Source organism: Muscardinus avellanarius, assembly GCF_963383645.1.
Source record: "Muscardinus avellanarius genome assembly, chromosome: 13".
NCBI lineage: Eukaryota > Metazoa > Chordata > Mammalia > Rodentia > Gliridae > Muscardinus > Muscardinus avellanarius.
In genome coordinates, this window is record NC_137799.1 from 39,623,274 (window position 1) to 39,642,204 (window position 18,931).

The 18,931-nt window shown below is 43.9% G+C and overlaps 1 protein-coding gene across 1 annotated transcript; it reads left to right on the forward strand.

Moving 5' to 3' along the window:
* Positions 1-390: 390 nt before the first annotated feature.
* On the forward strand, positions 391-1,347 carry LOC308272157 (olfactory receptor 13C7-like; the record flags this gene model as incomplete). Its single annotated transcript, XM_080708932.1, has 1 exon — positions 391-1,347. One exon carries the CDS (start codon positions 391-393, stop codon positions 1,345-1,347), a length of 957 nt encoding a protein of 318 aa, XP_080565058.1.
* Positions 1,348-18,931: the final 17,584 nt, after the last annotated feature.

Here is an 18,931-nt window from a genome sequence, read left to right on the forward strand (position 1 = left end):
AAAGAGCACTAGATTTCCTGCCAGTGCTAGACTCAAAAATTCAAATGAAATACAATATTTCTTAACAAAACTGAATAAAATCATTTGCCCACACATGGTATGACTTGAACTAAATGCATGATGCCTGTTTTGCATAAGATTAGGAAAATAAATTTAGTCAGTGACATTTCAAACCTCTCTCTGGAATGGCCAGATACCACGAAGGAGACATTGATCAAATGCCTTTATCTGATTCAGACCAACAAAGAGAACTCACTCCTGCAGATTGGCAAAGCTGTTCTTCCACTGCTTAGCAAGGAGGGGTTTTCTCACTGCCTCCCCAGGCACTTTAGGTGTCAGAGAATCATGAAGGTGACCTTCTGAGTTCCTGCACGTGACCCAGAAGACGCCATGGTCAGATCCAATGAGACCGCGCCCGTGACGGGGTTCATTCTCCTGGGCCTCTCAGCCCACCCAAGGCTGGAGAAAGCGTTCTTTGTGCTCATCCTGCTCATGTACCTGGTCATCCTGCTGGGCAACAGTGTCCTCATCCTGGTGACCACCCTGGACTCCCACCTGCACACGCCCATGTACTTCTTCCTGGGGAACCTCTCCTTCCTGGACATCTGCTACAACTCCTCCTCAGTCCCCCTCATTCTCGACAGCTTCCTGACCCCCAGGAAAACCATCTCCTTCTCAGGCTGTGCCGTGCAGATGTTTCTGTCCTTTGCCATGGGGGCCACTGAGTGTGTGCTCCTGAGCATGATGGCCTTTGATCGCTACGTGGCCATCTGCAACCCCCTTCGGTACCCGGTGGTCATGAGGAAGGCTGCCTACGTGCTCATGGCCACTGGCTCCTGGGTGTCTGGTGTCATCAATTCAGTAGTACAAACATCCCTTGCGATGAGACTGCCTTTCTGTGGAGACAATGTCATCAACCACTTCACCTGTGAGATCCTGGCAGTCCTCAAGTTGGCCTGTGCTGACATCTCCATCAACGTGATCAGCATGGTTGTGTCCAACATTATCTTTCTGGCATTCCCAGTCCTGTTCATCTGTTTCTCCTATGTCTTCATCCTTGTCACCATCCTGAGAATCCCGTCAGCCGAGGGGAGGAAAAAGGCCTTCTCCACCTGCTCTGCCCACCTCACAGTCGTGGTCGTCTTCTACGGGACCATCCTCTTCATGTACGGGAAGCCCAAGTCCAAGGACCCGCTGGGGGCGGACAAGCAGGACCTTGCAGACAAGCTCATCTCCCTCTTCTATGGGGTGGTGACCCCCATGCTGAACCCCATCATCTACAGCCTGAGGAACAAGGACGTGAAGGCTGCTGTGAGGAACCTGGTGAGTCAGAAACCCATCACCTAGTGATGGCATGGCGGAGGGTGACAGTTCTATGCTTTCTGAGTGCTTCCACGGGAGAGTGCTGGAGGATAAAGCCACCACATGGAATCCAGTGCATACGCAAGTTCCCTCATGGAAGGGCTCTGTGTAACAGGAGGCTTTGAATGGAATGTCTCCCCCTTCATTCTAGAAGCAGCTCCACCAGCATACATAGTCATTTGTCTGACTTCCTGGTTCCCACTTTCTGTCATGGGTACTAACCAAATCGAGTTTCAAGGAAAGGTAACTTCAAATTTTTATTGCTTAACAAATAAAAATCTCTAACCTTCAGGTCTTCTGTTCAACGGCTCCTTGGCTTCTTTCTTTGTGCATGTTTGAACATACTTGAATGGGTCCCTACTTTGATATTAGCATGTACTTCATACTAAGTTGTATTGTGAGAGTTAATAGGAGAGTACCTGGTAATATTTATCCTCTTTCTCTACTTACTGTAATAAAAATGCTTAATAAATATTTTCTGAATTGTTCTTTTTTATGTCTTCATAATTAATCTCTTTCTCTTGCACTCAATCAAGGCCTTTACTGGGAAATCATTCATTCCCTCGATGCCCGCAGGGGAGTCGAGGAAGGAGTGGCAAAACTGATACAAGGGCTGAGAGCTCAAGCCTTTTTTCTTTTCTCCTTTTGAAGACTCTGTTCATTCCTGGGTTTGTCTCTAGATAGCAGTGGCCTCCCATATACAGAAACTGATGTAATAAAAAAAAATCACTGACATCAACCAATAAAAAAAGAACAAAACTAAAAATCAAACAAATGATCCATGCTGAAAAAGAGCTAATGCACAGCAATGAAGGAACTGAGAGACTACTAACTCAGGAGGAGTATAGGAGAAAATATGAACAGCTGATAAGAACATTTTATTGAAAATATAAAGAAAACATTATTCATTAAATGACAATCAACAGCAATCAGTAGAAAAATAAGAAGACAGCCAGGTGTGATGGTGCACGCCTGTAATCCCAGTACTTGGGAGGCTGGGACAGGAGGATTGAAGGTTGGAGGACAGCCTCAGCAACTTAGTGAGACACTGTTTTAAAATAAAAAGTAAAAATGGCTGGAAGCATAGTTCAGAGAAAGAATGTCACTGGATTCAATTCTTAGTACCAGAAAAAGAAAAGTAGAGACTGCTATTTTTTTTTTTTTTTTTTTAGTTCAAAAGCAACTTAAGCCAGGCATGGTGGCACATGCTTGTAATCCCAGAGCTTGGGAGGCTGAGACAGGAGGATCGCACAGATTCGAAGCCAGTCTCAGCTACTTAGTGAGGCTCTCAGCAACTTAGTGAGACCCTGTTTCCAAATAAAGTATAAAATAGGGCTGGGAGTGTAGCCCAGAGGTAGAAAAGAAAAGCCCCTGGGTTGCACCTCCAGTACCACAAAAAAAAAAAAAAGCAACTTAAGCTGGTTGTCTAGAATTCAGAAGAAAAAAATACAAGAAGATTAAAATTATTTCAGAAAAGATGAGAGGTATGAAAAACAGACCAGGCTATATTCTATGACAGACCCATCACAGAATTTCACAAAATGGGAACAGATCTGATAGAAGATAAATATCCATAAAAAAATGTTTTTAAGCCAGGCATGGTGGTGCACACTTGTAATCCCAATAGTTGGGAGGCTGAGACAGGAGGACTGCGCAGGTTCAAAGCCAGCCTCAACAACTTAGTGAGGCTCTCAATAACCCAGTGAGACCCTGTTTCCAAATAAGAATTAAAATAGGGCTGGGAGTATAGCCCAGAGGCAGAAGTCTTCCAGGTTCCATCCCTATTACCAAACAGAATTTTTTTAAAATTAAAAAGCAAAAACAGCCGGGCTTGGTGGTGCACACATGTAATCCCAGCATTTGGGAGGATGAGACAGGAGGATTGCAGTTTGCGGACAGCCTCAGTTACTTAGTGAGGACCTTTGCAACTCAGTGAGGCCCTGTTTCAAAATAAAGAATCAAATATAGGACTGGGGATGTAGCTCAGAGGTAGAATGCCCCTGGGTTCCATCCCCAGTACTGAAGGAAAAAAAGACAGTTTTCTTGATTTTTGTCTTTGTGTGTGTGTGTGTGTGTGTGTGTGTGTGTGTGTGTGTGTGTGTTACTGAGGGTGGAACCCAGGGGCTTTTCTACCTCTTGGCTATATTCCCACAACTATTTCTTTATACTTTATTTAGAAACAGGGTCTCACTAAGTTGCTGAGAGCCTCACTAAGTAGCTGAGGCTGGCTTCGAACCTGTGTGATCCTCCTGTCTCAGCCTCCCAAGCACGGGGATTACAAGTGTGCGCCACCACGCCCGGTTCCAAAAACAGTTTTCTTGAAAAAAAAAACACTTCTAGATCTTTGATCAAAGGAGCTCACTAATTGGTAGGTAGATTTGTGGGGAAAAAACCATTCTATCCAGATATAAGAATAAGTTTTGATTCCTATGTATATACAAGTGTTCTGTAGATTATTTCACCATAGAAAGAGTTGATATGTATTAATAAAGTCAATACTAAAGTTAACAGTTATCATTTAACAAGGAATAGAAATTGTGAAACAGCGTTTGCAGAGTTCTGATCGAAATGAATTATGAGTCCAATATGCCGCACAGTCAACCACCGCACAGGTGTGAGAGTTAAAATGACATTTATGCTGAGCGTGGTGGCGCACGCTTGTAATCCCCGCGCTTGGGAGGCGGAGACAGGAGGATCATGCAGGTTCAAAGCCAGCTGTACTGGCTTAAGAGACCCTGTTTCAAAAAAAAAATATTATATATATATATGTGTGTGTGTGTGTGTGTGTGTGTGTGTGTGTGTGTGTGTGTGTGTGTGTCTGGGAGTGTAGCCCAGAGGTAGAAGGGTTTCCAGGAACCCCAGTACCACCAAAAAAAAAAAAAAAAAGACATTTACTATGACATCAAAGCAGAGAAAGCACACAGCCCTACCCACGTTCTTCTCCTGGAAAAAGAGTTGACAATCACAAAACACATAACAGACATGACACATGAGACACGCGCTATGAAGGGCAAATTGTGAAAAGGCCAACACATGGACGTGGTGACTGATGCCGAGCTCACAAAAGTGAATATAGGGATGGGTTATTAGGAAACACATAGGTTGGAATGAAACTCTTCCAGTTTTTCTACTGTCTTAGCTGGTCGTGGCTGTCCTCAGCGGCCACCAGAGGACCAGTGAGCAGGGACCAGGAGGGGGCCACCACCTGGGTCCCTCTGGGGGCCTCCTGGTCTGTCACAGTCAGACTGCAGGCATGACTTCGGGGTCTCAAGCATCACGTGAAAGCTGAAGAGGAACAGAGGAAACCAACCTCGACATAAACAAGAGTGTCGGGACAAAAGCAAGCAGCGACCTTGACAGCAAAGGGTAATAGGGCTGTGCCCGGGAAGTCATCCTTGCAGGATTACTTTCAGTTTTCCTTCCTAAACCTTTGCCATCCCCTCCCTTGTACCCAGCATGCTAAACTTTGAGGGAAGGCCTCATTTGACACCTTTCGTTTTTTTCATTTTTACTATGGATTGAACCCAGGGACATTCTACCTCCAGGCTATACTCCTAGCCCTTTTTATTTCATTTATTTTTATTTATTTATTTATTTATTTATTTATTATTAATTAATTTATTTATTTATTTACTGCAGTACTGGGGGTGGAACCTAGGGGCATTCTACCTCCAGGCTATACCCCAGCCCTATATTTTATTCTTTATTTTGAAACAGGGTCTCACTGAGTTGCCAAGGGCCTCATAAAGCAGTAGCTGAGGCTGTCTACAAACTGCGATCCTCCGGTCTCAGCCTCCCAAATGCTGGGATGATTACAAGCGTGCACCAACACACCCAGCTGCACTTTTTTGTTTTTTTTGAAACAAGGTCTTCCTAAGTTACTAAGGCCTTACTAAGTTGCTGAGGCTGGCCTTGAACCTGCAGTCCTCCTGTCTCAGCCCCCAAGTACTGGGATTACAGGCTCAGCTTCACCTGAAAACTTTCTGATTCACAGAACTCAGATGGGTTTTGTAACACCCTTTCTTAGTAACTAGCCAAAAGGTCAAAATCCATTGTTCTAAGGCATTTGCCCTCCCTGACCACAACTCTGCCAGGCCCACCGCCTCACTGCTTCCTGCTATCCCTAGAAAACCCTTTCAAGAGCTGGGCATGGTGGCGCACCCTTGTAACCCCAGTATTTGGGAGGCTGCGACAGGAGGATCACAGTTTGTAGACAGCCTTAGCTACTGCTTAATGAGGCCCTTTGCAACTCAGTGAGACCCTGTTTCAAAATAAAGAATAAAATATAGGGCTGGGTGTGTAGCTGAGAGGTAGAATACCCCTGGGTTCCATCCTCAGTACCTCAAAAAATAATAACATTTCTACCTATTCATCAAAATGCAGCGGAAAAGCCTTCCTTGGGCTAGGTATTATCTCTGCTGAGTTCAAGTCCCATCTATTAGATGGCTGGCCAGAACAAAAGCAACTCCATTTTGTGAAGGCTTTCCACTTATTGGAAAAGTCCTCACACTTTGCTTGGCAGAAGCTGCGAGGGACCTTCAGATAACCTATTTCCCATCTTAAGGACCCTCAGCTTTCCCACCTTAAGAACCACCCACCAGAAATTTAACTTTCCTCCTAATTAACCTATATCAGCCCCTCACCTTTAAGCAGACCAGGACTCCATCCTTTCCTGGAGACGCCCCTCTGAAGGTTTATCTCAATAAAGCTGGTTCTGCTGTAGACCATCTTCTCCCTCTCTTCCCTCCGACTTGCTCAGAAGACTTGGGGAAGTCATTCTTCTTCTGCAGGCTTCCGTTGCCTTGTGCATGCGGGTCCAGCTCTGACCTCTCCTTGTGAGGCTGAGAAGCACACCCCACAGCCTCTATCAGTCGTCTCCCTCTGACACACATACGGTCTACTAGACAGCAGGGACTAGACTTTGTGGGTTGCCTAGGGCTCTTCCCAAGAAAGCCTGCTGTTGCTTTGTACTTTGCTGATGACAGAGGCGATGTCACGTGGAAAATTCAACTGAATTTCTTCCCTACTGATTTTCATCTCCTGAGACTCTGCCCACCCAAAGCTGGAGAAAATGCTTCTGTGCTCATCCTGCTGTTGAAACTGGTGATCCTGCTGGACAACGGGGTCCTCATCCTGGTGACCATCCTTGACTCCTGCCCGCACACATATGCGTACTTCTTCATGGGAGCCTTTCTTTTCTGGACATCTGCGTCACCACCTCCTCAGTCCCCTGGTCCTGGACAGCTTCCTAAACTTCACCTCTCCCAAGGAAGCCATCTTTTTCTCAGTCTGTGGTGTGAAATGTTTTTAGTATGACATGGCAGGGACAGTGTTGGCTCCCAAGCATGATGGCATTTGATCATTACCTGACCATCTGAAAACCCTGTAGACACTCCATGAATATTCAAGAGGGTATAACATCCGAGCATTTCCTGAGCCTCCACAGATCAATAGAAATTGGGAAGTTTTTTTTAATATATGACCATGAGCATATGTCTTAACCCCTTTCAGCCTATTTCTTCATATATAATAACGCCTAACCTCTTGATTCTACATGCATTTTTTTTTTTTTGGGTACTGGGGATGGAACCCAGGGGCATTCTACCTCCGAGCTACACCCCCAGCCCTATTCTTTATTCTTTATTTGGAAACAGAATCTCACTGAGTTGCAAAGGCCCTCATTAAGTAGTAGCTGAGGCTGTCCTCAAACTGCGATTCTCTTGTCTCAGCCTCCCAGATGCTGGGATTACAAGCGTGCACCACCACGCCAAGCTACGTGCATTTATTTTAAATAATACAATAAATAAATGCTTTGTAAGTGGCAAGTATAATAAAAATGTAAGCTCTAATTAGTGATGTTTTTATGAATCATGCACAGTGCTATGTGCCATGCATAAAAAAGAGCTGGGTCTAACTCTTGTCTCTAACAACAGATACAGGAGACAGGCAAGAGGTTCAAAGATGGCTATGGATGGATAGAAGCAGTTTATGGAAAATTATATTAAATTCTGAGAATATCTTGCTGGATGTGGTGGTGGACACCTGGAATCCCAATACTTGTGAGGCTGAGACAGGAGGATCGCAGGTCTGAGGCCACCCTCAGCAACTTAGAAAGACCCAAGGCAACTTAGATCCTGTTTCAAAATATAAGAGGGATGAGGCTGTAGCTCGAATGTAGAATGTTCCTGGGTTCAATAACCAATATCCTCCTCCCCTGCAAGAAACAAAAACAAAACAACTAAAATCTGAGAATTTAAGAAGATATCTTTAAAAATAAATTTTAGAAAGTGAATCCAGTTTTAAGAATACAGCCTGGAAATTTTTGCTTCAAGTAATATTTAAGTCTTCTTATATGTATTAGAGATGAATTGCATATGGCAAGAATGCTTTTTAAAAAAACAAAATTTTGCCTTCTTGTGTGTCTGTTAAATCCTGATTTCTACTTGTACTCAGAAACAACACTGCTATCACAAGTGCACAACAGTGGCATCTAGCGACCGTCCAAGCAAACTTCAGGCATTTACAGAGCCCCGCAGAGTGCTTAAGCTTCCAAGGTCTCCATGCTCAACCCCATTTGCACGGACACCTCCAGTGGTAGACAGTTTGTTTCCTTAGCCCTGTTAGCAAACTCTTCTTGGAACTGTGCTAACGTGCTCTCCATTAGCCTCTATTCTTCAGCCCTAATTCAGCTTTGCACCTCTGCATGAAATGCACCTAATCTCTTTTCTACCGACAAATGAAGATAATTCTTCTGGCTCCCCAAGTCTTTCCCCTTCCATCTCTAACTGTCCCAATGTTTCCATCTGTGCCCAAATCATCCAATTTATCTGACTGACAGGTACTATAAGGTACCTGCAACATCGTCTGTTTTATTCACCAATGGAAGGAATGTGATATTTCTAAAAATACTTTCGGAATAATAATGGTGATGCTAAACTAACCCTATCTTTCCAGGGTGGTTGAGATCTACCTGATCCTTTTGATTAGTTTTTATTCTGGTTTTGGTACTGAGGATTGAACCCAGGAGTGTCCTATTGCTAATCTACATCCCCAGCCCTTTTTAAATTTTATTTTGAAACAAGGTCCTGCTAAGCTGCCCAGGTTGGCTTTGAATTTGTGATCATTATGCCTCAACTTCTTGAATTGCTGGAAAGAGAGACACTGCCTTCTTGGGAAGCTGTCCTCTGGTTGCTCCCCCCCCCCCTTAAGTAATGGCTTAAATATCCTTTTATTACAAATTACAGTATTATAATATAATTTAACTCAGGAATTATACCATTGCTTCCTCTAGGAATAAAGGCTCCCTCCACTCCCACCCTCTGTTGTGGGGGAAGGGGACAAGCAGCGCCACTCTTATACTATACTTAATCATACATATAAATTCATTATTTAAAAATCACAGCTCAGCTGGGCGTGGTGGTGCATGCTTATAATCCCAGCGCTTGGGAGGCTGAGACAGGAATATCGCACAGGTTCAAAGCCAGCCTCAGAAGCCGGGCTTGGTGCACGCTTGTAATCCCTGCGCTTGGGAGGCGGAGACAGGAGGGTTGCGCAGGTTAGAAGCCAGCCACGCTGGCATAAGAGACCCTGTTTCAAAAATATAAAAATAGGTATGGGAGTGTAGCCCGGAGGTATAAGGGCTTCCAGGAACCCCAGTACCACCAAAAAAAAAAAAAAAAAAAAAAAAAAAAAAACCCAAAGCCAGTCTCAGCTACTTAGTGAGGCTCTCAGCAATTAAGTGAGACCCTGTTTCCAAATAAAATATAAAACAGGTCTGAGAGTATAGCCCGGAGGTAGAAAAGCCCCTGGGTTCTACCTCCAGTACCACCAAAAAACAAACAAACAACAACAAAAAAAAACCCACCAGCTCTTTGTCAGTGGTTTTTCAGGCTTTTATTCTACTGGCCAAATCACCAATGAAATCTTTAAACTTAAGCTATATACAATACATAAAGTATATCTTCTTTGGTTGAAGTAGGGTTGCAACTATGGTGGAAAAGGCTGGTGGGAGAAAGGGAGGGGTTTCCACCTGCTCAGCTGACCTTCATCCCCAAACTCCCAGGTCCACCATTCACAAGCACCACCAACCACTAATTGAATATAAATTGCCATTATCAAGGACATTAGATTTTTTTTCTTTTTTGTACTGGGGATTGAACCCAAGAGCATTCTACCTCTGAGTTATACCCCAGCCTTTTAATTTTATTTTCTTGTTTTGAAATTGGGTCTTGCTAGGTTGCTGCGAATCTTGTTACTTTCTGTGGCTTTCCTTGAACCTGCAAGCCCCCTGTCTCAGCCTCCCAAGTACTGAGATTACAGATGTGGGCCACCGTGCCCAGCTTTGACATTAGAAATTTTATAATAATATTTTGTTAGCCAGGCATAGTGGCACACACCTATAATCCTAGTACTTGAGAGGCTGAAACAGGAGGATAGCAGGTTTATGGCCAGACTCAGCAACTTGGCAAGACTCTGTTTCAAAATAAATTAATATATAAAAGGCCTCAGATAGAGGCTCAGACATAGAATGCCTCTGGGTTTAATCAACAGTACTGAAAAAGAAAGTACAAAAGGTAAAGTAATAAAAAGTTTGGTATTGGTGGAGAAATAGATAAACTGACCATTAGAATAGAATAAAGCTCAGAAATAGACCCAAATACATGGTAATTTAGTTTGGCATAAAGTTAATGTGTCCTAAATATTAAGTATTAAGCTGTTGTCTCTCAACTTCAAAGCTATCCTTCTATAGGAGACTTTGTGATGCTGGGCTGGGACCTGGAAACCATGCTTTTCCACTGCTAGATGTTAGCAGTAGATGCTGCCCACAGGGGGCACTAGAGGGAGCTGGAAGGTTGAAGGAGGGAGAGGTCCCTTCCAGTTTGCTTCCTGCCTTTCAGTTTTGCCCTAGCCATGCTCTTTCCCCAGAAGCATATGGTTGGTGTACTGGTACTGAGAAATGGGTTTGGTACTAATTTCAAAATATATTGGAAGATTGCTCTGGTACTAATTCTAATTCCAAAATGAAAAAAAGTAGTCAGGGCCTGGTTGCTGCCAGGCACTCAGGGCACTTATTTTAATTCAGAGTCCTCTCACCAAGAGTGATTAGCTAGTACACAGGAGAGTTGGGACCTAGGGCCTTCATATTTTACAAGACAAGTTTACATAATAAATAACTTCTAGTAAATAGGCTAAAATTCCCCAAGGATGCCGGAGGATGGTACAGGTTTTTGTTGGAGGGGGCAGATACCAAGTGGCCCCTGACTTTGTTAAGCAAGTAACACATTCCCAAGTCTTAACAAAGACTTGGGCCTACACCTGCATCAAGGCCAGAAGAAGGCTTTTGGTTGAGCAAGAAATCCCCATCATCATAATCCCAATAATCATAAAAATGGGGCCTGCACAGGGCTATGGGCGGGCTCATACCTAGTTGGGTCAGAAGACTATTGGTTGGGCAAGATGAAGGATAATAAATCTTTATAAAAAACTGTACTATATTCAAAACCTCTGTGTCTTATTTTCAAGACACTCCACTCTGCCAATCTTCTCTGATGTAGGGCTTTGTAATCTCTGTCCTTTCTTTCTACCTTTGTAATAATTAAAAAAAATTGCTTAAGCTTGCAACAGTTCTGGCTATTCTTTTCTAAATACAGCTAAGAACAAGAACCCACGGCTACATCTCACACCGTTACAGCTTTGGTGTGGCACCATTACAGTTGGTACCTGCATCCTTTCCTACATCAGTTGGTTCCAATGGCCTACTTTCTTCCACACTTTCAGAAGTAGGCTCATTGTTCTGGGTTTCAGATCTATAATACCCTTCCCAAAACACCAGTCTGAATTTCAAGGAGATCCAAGTCTAAAAAAGAGAGATCAAAGGTTAAAAAAGTTAGCCAATTACACGCTTGTAATCCCAGTACTTGGGAGGCTGAGACAGGAGGATCACGGGTTCAAAGTTAGCCTCGGGAACTTCGTGAGACTCTGTTTCCAAATAAAAATAAAATAGATCTGGAGGTAAAAGGCCCCTGAGTTCCATTCCAAGTACCACAAAATATAAATAAATAAAATACAAATAGTTAAAAATCTTAAAATTCTCAGATGTCAGGGAGGTGTGAGGAGCATTCTGGGAAAACAGCCCTGTACTCTGTAGTGTCCACGATGCGTTGCCACTGCTGGGTTCCCTGAGGCGGAGCTGGGGCTGAGGCTCTTTGGGTGTGGGCCACAGCCTGGCTCAGTCAGGGGCCTGCAGCACCACACTGGTGCGGGCATTTTAGCCTGGTAACAAGTCTCAAAGAGTCACAGGGCAAAAAAATGAGACAGTGCCACGGGTTCAATGCCACGGGATCTAGGAGTCAGGCTGAAAAACCCGTGGGCCACAGAGACAGGGCTGTGGCTTCCATGTATCTATGCCATTGCCTTCAGGGGAGCTGAGGGTAGGGGCTCTTCCTGTCCTCAAGGGGGATCTGGGGATCCTCTTGCCCCAAGCAGGAGATACTCCAGGTTTTACCAGCTTGGGGCTCATAAATGGATTCACAGCTGGCCAGCGACTCACACCCCATCCCTTACAGGCAGCTGACAGTGTCTGCTTACTCTCAAGATGGTGGCTGACTAAATTTAGAGCCCCAGCAGCAGGGAGCTGAGCAAACAACCCAGAGAACAAACCTCTTCATGGAATCCAACCGCCAGAGGAACTCAAGCAAGCCAAGAGCTCGCAAGACTAAACCCTGCACAGAAACGTCTTTCTGATAAGAGGGCAGACTGCACGCAGTGCAGAGTGAGGTCAGTAAAGAGGGGAAGGTCTGCTATGAGGCAGTCCCAAAGGAATGCAGGGTCAGACCACGTGGCTCCCCGCCCCCACTCCAACGAGGGTGGATAAAAAAACTAAAAAGTGTTAGAGAAGGAGCACAAGGGTTTGAACCCAGCTCTAATTCAAAAGAAGTCCTCTTTGCTAGGTTCTCTTGGGACCCAGAGATGAATGAGAATTGACCTTGCCCTCAGAGACTTTAGAAAAACCCAGGAGGCAGAGTGAGCTGGTCCAGGTGAGAAACCCCATTCTGTCTCCCGCTGACACTCTCCCTGTTCGACATGACTGATTCCCCTAACAAAACAAACTCAGGTGGGCTGAGGTGGAGCATTCCTCAGTCCTGTTTCCTTAAAAGTCACTGGGTTTGGGGAATGCCTACAGCAGCTTCAGGAAGCATAAAGCTTTCAATGTGCACACGCACACACACGTGCACACACACACCCCATGTCCCTCAAATCTGGCTGAAAGGAAACAGGAGACATCACAATGCAACCTGCTGACCAGCCGCCCTGATTCTGCTCCGTGTTCTCAGAGAAAACCCTTTTGGGAACTGGGGTTGCTGCCTCTTCCAGCCCTGTCCTCCCAGCCAGATAGCCATTTAATGGCAGCTCAGTAAAGAGCCCTGTGGCCAGTTGTAGCTTTGAAAACCTCTACTGCTTTTTACACAGTGACTCCTTCTTTTTCTTTTCTTTTTTTTCATTCTAACGATGTTTTCATCCAATGACATATGCAACAAGGAGTAATATTTTGACTTTAGGATTTCAGGCAAAGATACATTCGTGACTTATGTTTTGGTTCGTCTTGACCCTAACCATCTGCTCTCCAGAGGAGATCATATGGAACAAATACAAATCTGTCACGTAGGAACGAATCCAAAGCACATCGGCAAGGCAGAGGGATCAAGAGATTGGCTTCTGGGAAGCCTCAGCTGGCTCTCTGCACATGCATTGTTTTTACATATTTTGAAACACTCATATATTTAGCTAATATTTGCCCTAAAAGTATTTTCTGTGATGTCATTTTATTAGCCCTGCACTTTGAGTATAAGATGATAGATACATAATGGCCAAAAAATGTTGGAAAATTGTTGACAAAAACAGGGCAGAAAGAAGATTGCACCTTCCAAAGAATGAGCTCCTCCCATCTCTTCTTCACTCAGGACAATTCTGTGAAAAGTAGGAGATGTTCCCAGGCTTGGGGAGGGGAACCCACACCAGGACCTGCAGGATCCTTGGCTTGTGTGGCAGAAAAGAATTTTAGTCAGACAAAGACAGAGGTTTATTTAGGAAAGTGGGGTACATATTCAAGGAAAATATGGGCTGTCTCAAGAGTGAGAGAATGAGAGTGATTTGGGGGTCTCGTGATTCTTCTCTCATAGGAGACCCAGCTAGGGGTTGAGCGGGGGCACAGAGCAGGGATGGCCATCTGGTTCTTCTCAGAATTCTCAGGTTTCTGACATCAGATTGATTGAAAGCACCTGGGCTTGATCAAGTGTCATGATCTTTTAACACCATTCCCTCTAGACATTTCTTATCAGTCTAAAAAATATGCTCTGCTGGTCAGCAAAATATATGTGCACAGTTAACTGGATGTATAGTGCTCTAAGGCTTATGGAATTCTTTGTTTATCAAACCTTTTAGAAACCTTAGGATGGAGGGAAAATGGACTTTAGGGTTAGAGGTGAGGGCCTCTCAGGAATGTGTGTCTAATAGAGAGCAGATGGTTAGGGTCGAGACAAGGAGCATTGTGAAGTTTTTAGATTTAAAGCTACAGTCTCCCCTTCCTTCCCTGTTGGTCTCCTTTCCACTACCTATTACTTTTATTCTTCCTATCCTGCCTCACCTTCCCCACTAGCACCTCAGTCTCAAGTCCATCTTCTTCCTTTGGTAAGTAGAATAAACTTCACTATATCACCTTCTGTATACAAACTCTCTTTACTTTCTAAAATATGTATTTATTTTTTGGTACTGGTGAACCCAGAGGTGTTCTAACCTCTGAGCTACACCCCCAACCTTATTTTATTTTTTAGTTTGAAACAGTGTCACTAAATTACAGATTTTTTTTTTTTTGTGTGTGTGTGTGTGTGTGTATTGAACCCAGAGGCATTCTACCTTCAAGCTATACCTCAAGGCCAATTTTATTTCTTATTTGGAAACAGGGTCTCCTTAGGTTGGTAAGAGTCTCATTACTTGCCTTGGCTATCCTCGAACCTGCGATCCTCCTGTCTCAGCCTCCCAAGTACTGAGATTACAGGCAGGGGCTACCACACCTGGCTACTGATTTACTTAACTGTTGTTTCTTACATAAACTTGTTCTCATTGTTGAGTTATATATTTTGCTATATATAAGTACCATTAGGGTATCATGGGTCAGAATGAAATACATAAGTTTTCCCATTAAAATAAGTGGAAATTTTTATAAAATCTAATGAGCAGCAAGATTTTCAGGAAAGAATGAACCTCCCTACACAAAAGCATAGATGTCATTTTTGGATTAGCAGTGCTCACTGCAGAGTAAAAACTGTCACCTTTCCCCATGAGGCTGAGGACTATTCTGGAACCAACTAAAGCAGCTGGAGAATTCTAGTCCTCGGGACTCACGGACCTGCTCCTATTCTTGCTGCAGACAGGAAGAGAGCATTCTTCAACAGGTCGCATTTGTGACCTAGGGGCCAAATGTCAGCCTCTTACCACTAAGCAAGATGACCTGGAGACATATTGACAAGGCCCAAGAAGAGTCAGTGAACAGAAAGGGAAGGGTGTGCATCAGCAAGGATTAGGTTTACCTGAGCATCATAGCCTCACAGCACTTCTTTCTGACTGTGCGAGGTCTGGAGGGTAGGCAATCCAGGATTGTCCCAGCTCAGAGCTGCTTTGTCTCTCACTGCAGTCCTTACCTTATAGTGCAATAAAGCAGTCCAAGTACTGGTGAGGAGATAGAAAGGAAGTAGGCAGATAGGGAAGAGGCCTCGGCAGAAAAAAGTCAACTTCCTGAGGGGCGAGGGGCCAAGGTTCAGAGATAAGAAGGACCAAAGCTTCACAAAACCATATGGTTACTAATCAACAAACCCAGAAGACATCACTGGAGCAAGTCTGGCGCTCCTATTGAAAGGAGACTCTTCAAAGGACATGCAAATTCTGAGAGCTGCTTCCCAGAATTCCCCAAATCCCAAACTCACCACAACCAAACAGAGGACATGCAGACATATATAAAAACCCCTAGCGCAGCCACCAAAATGGGTTTTTCCCTCTCAGGGAACCCCTCCCCTTTGGGGAGCTTTTCTCTCTCACAGGTCGCGTTAGCTTTGAGAGAAGGCAGAGTGCAATTGAGGGCACGTGGCAGGTAGTAACCTGAAGGCCTCTGCTGGACATCAAGGCCGACCAGGGCCCCTAGGCGTGACCTGAACCTCTTTTCTGGTGTGGACTCTGGAAGAAAGCAGCTTGCAATTGAAGGCATTAGGCTTGGGCTACTCTCAAGTATTGTCCTGAAGGCAGCTGGTGGACTTGAGTTCCGACAGCCCCTTTGGGGTGTTCGGCCACTTTTCCCTATTCCCTGCTGCTTCCAATAAACCATTTACTCCCCTTCCTGTGGTCTGCAGGTGTCATTCTTCACTCACCGTAGACAAGAACCCGGTAAGGAAACACCAAGTTTCTTCTCAATCAACTCCATTTCAATTTTGATGAAACACTGGGTTTCTTCTCAAGAAATCCCCCACTTCACTGGGATTACAAGTGTGTGCTGCCATGCCTGGCTAAACCAATTTTCTATTCATTCATCTGTTGATGGACACCGAGGCTGGTTTCAGAACTTGGCTATCACTAATTGTGCTGCTATAAACACAAGACACATGCATTCCAATGCACATTCCAATGCATGTGTCTCTATAGTATGCTGACTTTAAATTTCCTGGATAAATGCCCAGGAGTGGTATAACTGGGTCATATAGTGGTTCTTTTGGCTTTTTGAGAGACCTCCACACCGATATCCAGAGTGGTTGAACTAATTTATATTCTCACCAATGATGTATAAGAGTTCCTTTTCCTCCTACATCTTAACAGGATTTATTGTTACCTGTATTCTCGATGATTGCCTATTCTAAATAGAGTGAGATGGAATTTCAATGTAGTTTTAATTTGCTTGTTTTTTTTTGTTTTGTTTTGTTTTGTTTTGTTTTGTTTTGTGGGGTTGTTTGGTACTGAGGATTGAACCTAGGGGCATTCTACCTCCAAGCTACACCCCCAGCCTGATATGTTATTCTTTGTTTTTTGGTTTTTGTTTTTTTTTTTTTTATCACGGTACTGGGGATGGAACCCAGGGGCATTCTACCTCTGAGCTACATCCCCAACCCCATTTTCTATTCTTTATTTTGAAACAGGGTATCACTGAGTTGCAAAGGGGCTCTTTAAGTAGCTGAGGCTGTCCACAAGCCACCGTGATCCTCCTGTCTTAGCCTCCCGAATGTTAGGATTACAAGCATGCACCACCACACCCAGCTAAAATTTTATTCTTTGTTTTGAAACTCGGTCTCACTAAGTTGCAGGGGGGCTTATTAAGTAGTTGAGGTTGGCTGAGAACCTGCAATCCTCCTGTCTCAGCCTCCCAAGTACTGGGATTATAAGCATGTGCCACCACACCCAGCTTAACTTGCATGATTGTTATTATATAAATTATATAAAAATTTTTTGGGTACTGGGGGTGAAACCTGGGGGCATTATACCTCTGAGCTACATCTCCAGCCCTATTTTTTATTCATTATTTTGAAACAGTGTCTCACTGAGCTGCAAAGGGCCTCACTAAGTAGCTGAGGCTTTCCACGAACTGTGATTGCTCCTGTCTCAGCCTCCCAAATGCTGGGATTATGAGCTGGTACATCCAGCTTTTTATATAAAGTTGTCGAATATTTTTAATATTTTTCTTCTTTTGCAAAGTGTCTGTTCAGCCTTTTGCCCATTGTTGATTAGGTTATTTGTTATTTAAGTGTTGAGCTTTTTTAGTTCTTTACATCTCCTGGATATTAATTCTCTGTCAGAAGAGTAGCTGGAAAAGATTTCCTCCCGTTCTGTAGGCTCTTGATTCTGTAATTGTTTCCTTTGCTACGCAGAAGCTTTCTAATCTGCTGTAACCCCATTTATTGATTTTTTTTCTTACTTCCTGAGCCAAGGGGTCCCGTTTGGGAAGGGTTTACTGATGCCTATGTGTAAAAAGTGTTTTCCCCTATTTTTCTCCTAACAGTTACAAAGTTTCTGGCTTATACTTGGGTTTTTTATTCATTTTGAGCTGACTTTGTACAGGATGAGCGATCAGAATCTACATATGGATTGCAGCTGTTCCTATTACTTGTTAAAGAGGCTGTCTTTTCTCCAGTGTATGTTTCTGGCACTTTTGTCAAGAACCAGCTTACTGTAGCTGTGTGGATTTGTCTCTGCATTTTTTATTCTATCCCATTGGTTTAGAGGAATTGCGGTTCCTCCAGCATTGCTCTTTTTTCCCCTGACGATTGCTTTGGCTATTCGAAGTCTTATGTTCTGCCATATGAATTTTAAGATTGCCTTTTCTAATTCTGTGAAGAATATCACTGGTATTTTGGTGGAGGCTGCACTGAATCTTTAGTGATACGGCCATTTGAACACCATTAATTCTTCCTATGCATCAAGTGGAGGCCTTTCCATCTTCTAGTATCTTATTCAGTTTCTTTCTTCAGTGTCTATAGTGTTCATTGTAGAAGGTTTTTACTTCCTTGGTCAGGCCTTGTGAGTTTCATAAAAAACACACTGTCCTTAATTCTCAGGTTTTGCTGAAGCAGGCAACAATATGGGTTTATTGTGTATATCTAAAATAATAAATATTATGTTTGCATGTGGGATAGGGTTCTTTGGCTGTTTTTGGATAACACAAATATCTCTTATCGTTTGAGACTTGCTCCAAAAATGCATGACTATGGTCTTCATTTTATATCTCTCAGGAATCTGAGATGTATTTATCATAGTCACCACAGCTCTCTACACTGGCAAACAGGCTTCTTAAGATCTCACTGTGCCTTGCACCACATCAAACACAGACGACATGTGGCCTTAAGACAAAGGCCTCATGCTGGCGTCTCCCTTCTGCTAGCTGGGAGTCAACAGTTACGACATGCATGTTCATATTTTCATTGGGGTCCAAAAGCACCCTAGCAGAATTCACATTAACTACATGTCTGAACCTGTAGGAACTTCCAATGAGAGAAATGGTATGAGGGCCAGTGCGAGGACACTGGCCACCATGACCATACAGGGACGCTTGACCAACACTTTGTAGCCCAGATCACCAGGATTCTCAGAAAACCTGCATACAACTAAAAATTGCCTTTTCTCACAACCATCAGCCCTTTCAAGGACAGTCTGCCTCCTGCGGCCAAGCAGCGTGCGTGCCTGGGGACAAAGAGAGTCCACCTGCCTCTTGCTTTGCCCGGGGAGATGATGTGTGCAGTTTGTCTTCCCCATGCACAGGGACATCCTCACTGTGCTCTGATAAAATACCGTCGAGTTACCTTGTGACTTTCTAATGTTCCTTTGGTAATAGCATAGAAACCACTTCAGTACCACGGTGAATCCCCCAGGAGTGAAACCTTTGCATCTCTCCACAGTCACAACTCTCACAAACAGTTCTCAAAGTAGACAGTATGGCTCAACTGAACCTTGTGAAAGAAAATTCCAAGTTAAGAGATAGCTGGGGCTGGGAGTGGTGGAGCAGGCTTATAATCCCCAGCGTTCGGGAAGCTGAGACCAG